Source organism: Nicotiana tabacum, chromosome 10 (assembly GCF_000715075.1).
Source record: "Nicotiana tabacum cultivar K326 chromosome 10, ASM71507v2, whole genome shotgun sequence".
Classification (NCBI taxonomy): domain Eukaryota; kingdom Viridiplantae; phylum Streptophyta; class Magnoliopsida; order Solanales; family Solanaceae; genus Nicotiana; species Nicotiana tabacum.
The window spans coordinates 68,635,172-68,640,593 of record NC_134089.1 but is presented as its reverse complement, the minus strand read 5'-3'; the positions used below and the strand labels follow the sequence as shown (position 1 = coordinate 68,640,593).

The following is a 5,422-nucleotide window of genomic DNA, read 5'->3' as shown; positions in this document are numbered from 1 at the left end:
GGAGTATTATTTTTAAAATATGCCACGCGGGAAAAAATCCACATGACAAGCAGGGGTATGGCACTTCGCTAGGATGAGATCGTTCAGGGGTAAATGCTTTAAAATACCCAAGTGTAAAGGGATAATGAAGACTAAGTATAGTTTGAGGAGGGAACTAATAATCTGAGCAAGTTTAGGGGTGTTCTTAAGCATTCTACCAAAAATTAAATAAATAAATAAATAAAGTAAAACTAATCAAGATCAATAAAAAGCTAAGCATCTAAAGTCGAATTGAGTTGCAGCTTTGGCTCAACCCAGAATACAAACTAAAGGAGTAGAAGCGAGCCTATTTTATATGCTTCTTTTTTTTAGTTTATAAGACCCTGCAGTTGTGGCTGTAATTGTTACTAATATTATACTTCAGTAGTAAACTGAAATATTGCTCATAATCCAAATCCTCACAACTATAATTCATCAAGGAAAATAGAGTAGCACCGTCAATACATCATATCATGAAAAACTTAGATGAAATCGACGGGGCTACATTTCCAAACTTCAATTACATGAAAAATTAACTGTTAGGATCTGTATAAGTAGGTGCAAAAGAAACTTCTGGCTTTCCTGGGCTCTGGCAAATGGCAATAAAGGACCTCTGCCCATTGGAAACATGGTGTGGAACAAAGAAAACATCAGGCAGAGAAAGGTCTGCTTTAAGCACATAAGGCCCAAGGAAAGAGCGGAACTCAAACCTGCAATGTCCTCATATCGATCGTTACCTTCACAATCAGTGAAGAATTGCTTCGGTAAATACTTGACTTACAAGGCAGGATTCAAGGTAAAAGAAATAGAAAGTTGCAATCAGGACAGAAGGCAATGACGAAGCACCATTTAATAGATGCTTCCTGACGTTGAACCAGAGTGATAAATCAAGAACCGGCCCCTTTTTATCTCACTTGTCGAATCCACCTGCAATCTCAAATGACAAAAGCAAAATAAGGTAAGGTGATAACCACAAGCATATTGTGATGAGTGGAACCATTCAGTCTGTAACTAAAGAAACGAAAAATGAAAAGACCACTAAACCTGCAAGTTCTTCCATAAGGGGATGGATATGGAAAGCATAAGATGACCATAATCTTTTTGTTGTTAGATAAGAACTCCAACCACGAATGAAAGATCATCTCTCCATGCCCTCAATAACCCACTTCATCCACGTGAAGAAGCAATGTTTTGATAGGTGCTCAGGTAGGTCTACCTATATAAATCATGATAGTTAAAAAAACAAAGAAACACAACTAATTCACACATCAAAAGAAGTAACATTAATGCATGTAATGTTTGCTCAAAATCATATTCTTTCCCCTAAGAAAGATGCAACATTAATCAGCATGCTTCTGTTATTCAAATTGCTAATGATGGACACAATCCCTAAATCTATTAGTTGCACCAATAACAAATTAAATTATATATGACAAATGTCAAATGGTCTAAGAGCCAGTTCTGTGGAAGAGATTTGCAGCAGAGGTCCTAGATGTTCAGGATTCATATGTCAATTGTCAATATAGCAATGGGAAGATGGAAAAATATGGCCAGGTAAATAGAGAATAGAACTTGAAGGAAAACAATGTATTTTGAACTTACGCTGCTCCAAGTAGTTGAATACCCATCAGTAGAAAGCAACCAGTCACCAGATGTCAAATGAAATTCCGCTCTATCCTCAATAACATCGGCAAATTCTACCCCATCTAATTCTTCAAATTCAAGATTCCTTCTCTTTTTCTTTTTGTGTTTTTGCATTTTCTTGCGCTTATTTCTGGCTGACCTGGTGTCCTGCACAGACTCACTTTCTTCCAGAAGTTGATCATGATCTAATATTGGATAAGTCTTGGACTTGCGAAAGCTTATGTCATTGCTGACAAATAAACATTCCCAGGAACTGGAATGTTGGAATTCCTCAGATAAATAATAGTGGAATGCCCAAGACTGCAATCCCAACCATTTTATAGTTCCTAAAGATTTTCTGCTGAAACATTCTCTTAGAATTGGTATAAAGCTATCTTTACAGATTGTTGGTGTACAAATTTGGAAAACAATATGCTTAACCTTTTCCTTTTGCTCCTGACTTCCTTCGTCACGTATAAATCGCATAAGCTGCCGAGTTTGAGTAGTAACTGCATTCAAGAGAAGCAACTGATCAAGAGAATTACTGCCATCACACTTGGAGAGTATGATCTCCAGCCAAAAAGAAGAATCATGACAATCCATCTTTTGCAACCTTGGCTTAACATGTCTTTGGAGTAAATCCAAGAAAACCTTTAGATCTTGTTCCCCAAGAACGATGAGAAGGTGTTGACATAAGAAAGAGAAAGATTGCTCAATGAGAAACTCATCTATAATTTCCCAAACTTCTTTCAAATCCTCCTTGTACATCAAGTCAACAAACATACTGACAAAAAAATTATTATCAATGGTCAGAATATCACCATCTTTCAGTGACTCGGCAAATTCCTTAGATGACCAAAATTCAGGAACATACTCAAGAAAATTCTCCACTGTTCGTTCGACATCCAGATCAAGAAAATAGTGGGGCTTTGTAGCAACCATTGCAGGAGATTGCCCATGTTTCCCCCTCCACTCGAGCTCCTCCCAACAGATGTCTCTATTTACAAAAGCAAACTGGGACAGTGCCTTAGCCCCCTTTGTATGGGTTGCATAACCAGTACCAGCAAAATTAGAGAACCACTGCAAAATACGGTTTTGGTTTCCTGCAAGATCAATAATTTACAGACAAAAAATGAAAATTACTGAGATCAAATAATCAGTACAGGAAAATATCTTAGTAAGTGTGAACAGAGGTGATGTACCACATACTAACCTCTACAGCAATCCAGTAAACAAACTATACTAGAGTCGTTTTGACATAAAGAATATTAGAACAAAGATTGGAACAGTTCTATCACCATGAACTTTTTATTTCCCTCAAAATTTCAGAAGAAAAACTACATAGACTTGAGACAAAATTATACTTTATTGTTTGTTCAGCAACTCTCAACAAGATAACCCAAGAAAGAATGTACCCCTGGTAATTCTCCTTTTTTTATATAGGTAAAAGTACCATTGGAAATTCTCATTAATGTTTTTATAACTTAATTTAATGACAAAAGCAAACTTCAACAAACTGTGAAGTCACCAGATAATTTCTTTTCCTCAAATAAACCCACTTTTATGGTAACTGCTAAAAGTTATCTTCCAATATTGTTGTCTACACATGCCACACTCCAGCCAAATTATACGTTTTGAAGTTATAAGTGATTGGTAAGAAAAAACATGTCTTTTACAGGTGATAACTGAATCAAGATATCTCATGGAAAGAGTCAATCAGTCAGTAAGATTTTGATAAATTCGACATGAAGAACAAGCTAAAATCAAGGAAGTTTCATCTGAAAAATCTAGAAGCATATGGCTCATGGATCAAGCAAAAAGGAACTAAATAACCAACTTAAGGAAAAACGCCAGCTCAAGATGCACTTCACCCACTAACTCAAGTAAAATAGTAAAACCTTACCTTTGAAGAAATTTTCTAATAAAAAGCATTTCTTTGCAATGATATGCCCTGCTTTCTGAGGTTCCTTCTGGAAAAGCAATCGTAGGAGTTGTCCGACTAAGGGCCGCTTTAGTGGCTTAGACCTCAATAAGGTCATGAATAACTCATGTTGATTACGAGGTGTTATAGACCGTACATCTGCGATAGCAATGCAAAGCCAAAGACGAGATTCAGATCGACCTTCCACCGATATCAGTGACCAGATGACTGATTCTAGCTCATTTAGAAGAGCTTTTCTCTGTTCAGCTGATTCATCATCTACATTTTCCTTCCATGATGGTTTAGATAGAAATAACTGCAGCATTTTATCTGAAATATCAGAAGTTGGCATAGAAGCAAGTTAGTCCAAATTATAATTTCGACGAATATGGGAACAGTAGAAAATTAATGATCTTAATTTTGAGGAATGCACTAAGAACAAACTCAAACATCAGAAATTATGGAGAGCACGGATTTCTGATACTTGAATGTAAACACACATCTCACTGGACTGTAGAGCACTATTCAATAGTATTGGACAGGTATACAGAAAATTAGAAAATAAGACAAGGGTGAAGATGTAGTTTGTTATTTTCAAAAGAAGACAAACGTGAAGATGCATCATTCGCGTTGAAGTGAAATTAGTTCCATAAGCATAGTACTACGGAGAGAGTTAAAATAACTAGATAAATGAGTGGTTTTCAATGATTTCCTTTATTTCTTATCACCTCTATCTAACCATTTTATTCTTTACTTTCAGAATTAGATAGCAAAAACTGAGTGCTCAATTCAAGTTCCTGCTTAGTGCTGCCCAAATTTATGATGGTAACATATATAGATATGGCAGCCCAATCAGTTGACCTTACAGAAATCTGGAAGTAAAAAAGAATCACGTAAAATTAAGCTACTTTATTCGCACACAATAAAGACTGTACAAAATCTCAAGAAAATGCTAATAATCGAACAACTCATTTAAGAAAATGTCCAGAATAAACCTATGAACTTCAGGAGATAAAATGATCTCGCTTAGTATTACAAGTTATCAGCTACTACTATCACATTTCAGCTACAAAATTAGAAGCTTGAAAGGGTAAAATGCCACTTACGATCCAACTTTAACCTCTAATTATGGCTACATCAAACCAACAGGCCGTTGTAAACTCACAAGCACACAATGTAAACAACTGCATCCACTTCTCCTCGAAGATGAGTCCATAAATTTTACATGCTCATCACAACAAATTACATACTATGTATTATGTATATTAGCGAATTCCCCAAAGAAAAAGAAAAAAACAGTCAGAGGGTGTGCGAGCCACGTACTTTGATTGATGCCCAACGTAAAAACTAAAAGCAATCAATTGAGGGGGGAAATTGAATAGGAATCGACTGCTCAACGGCAAAAAAGCAAAAATCGAATGCATCACCTGAACCGGTAATCGGAGACGCCGTGCGCGGAGGGAAGGGCAATGTCCTGGAATACTTGGGCAAAATATGATTTTTGTTATAAATATATTATATTATGGATATTCATTTACTACTCCGTTGTAAATAAGCTTCCTCAAGAAACTTATCCATATGGGACTCCACCGTAAATATGTTTATCTATTTAGTACTCTATTGGAAATAAGCTTACTGAAGAAGCTTATCACTTCGGTACCCGGTTATGGATAAATATTATTTCCGGTAGAAGATTATCCATACCGGATATAATAAGTTTATCCTTTCAGTACCCAGTTATAGATAAACATTACCCCGGTAGAAGATTATCCATACCGGGTATTATAAGCTTATCCTTTCAGTACCCAGTTATGGATAAATATTACCCCCGGTGGAAGATTATTCATATCGGGTATAATA

General features: G+C 36.1%; 1 protein-coding gene across 2 annotated transcripts; it reads right to left on the bottom strand.

The window, feature by feature from the left end:
- Window positions 1–425: 425 nt before the first annotated feature.
- Window positions 426–5,060, bottom strand: LOC107790451 (uncharacterized). Of its 2 annotated transcripts, XM_016612377.2 has the most exons (6): window positions 4,990–5,060; window positions 3,545–3,892; window positions 2,516–2,744; window positions 1,621–2,425; window positions 1,063–1,234; window positions 426–945 (listed from the first exon to the last, which is right to left on the bottom strand). In XM_016612377.2, exons 2-5 carry the CDS (start codon window positions 3,885–3,887, stop codon window positions 1,157–1,159), a joined length of 1,455 nt encoding a protein of 484 aa, XP_016467863.1. In that variant the 5' UTR covers window positions 3,888–3,892; window positions 4,990–5,060; the 3' UTR covers window positions 426–945; window positions 1,063–1,156. The 2 variants fall into 2 exon arrangements, with proteins under 2 accessions (XP_016467863.1, XP_075079063.1); XM_075222962.1 differs by having other exon boundaries at window positions 1,621–2,744.
- Window positions 5,061–5,422: the final 362 nt, after the last annotated feature.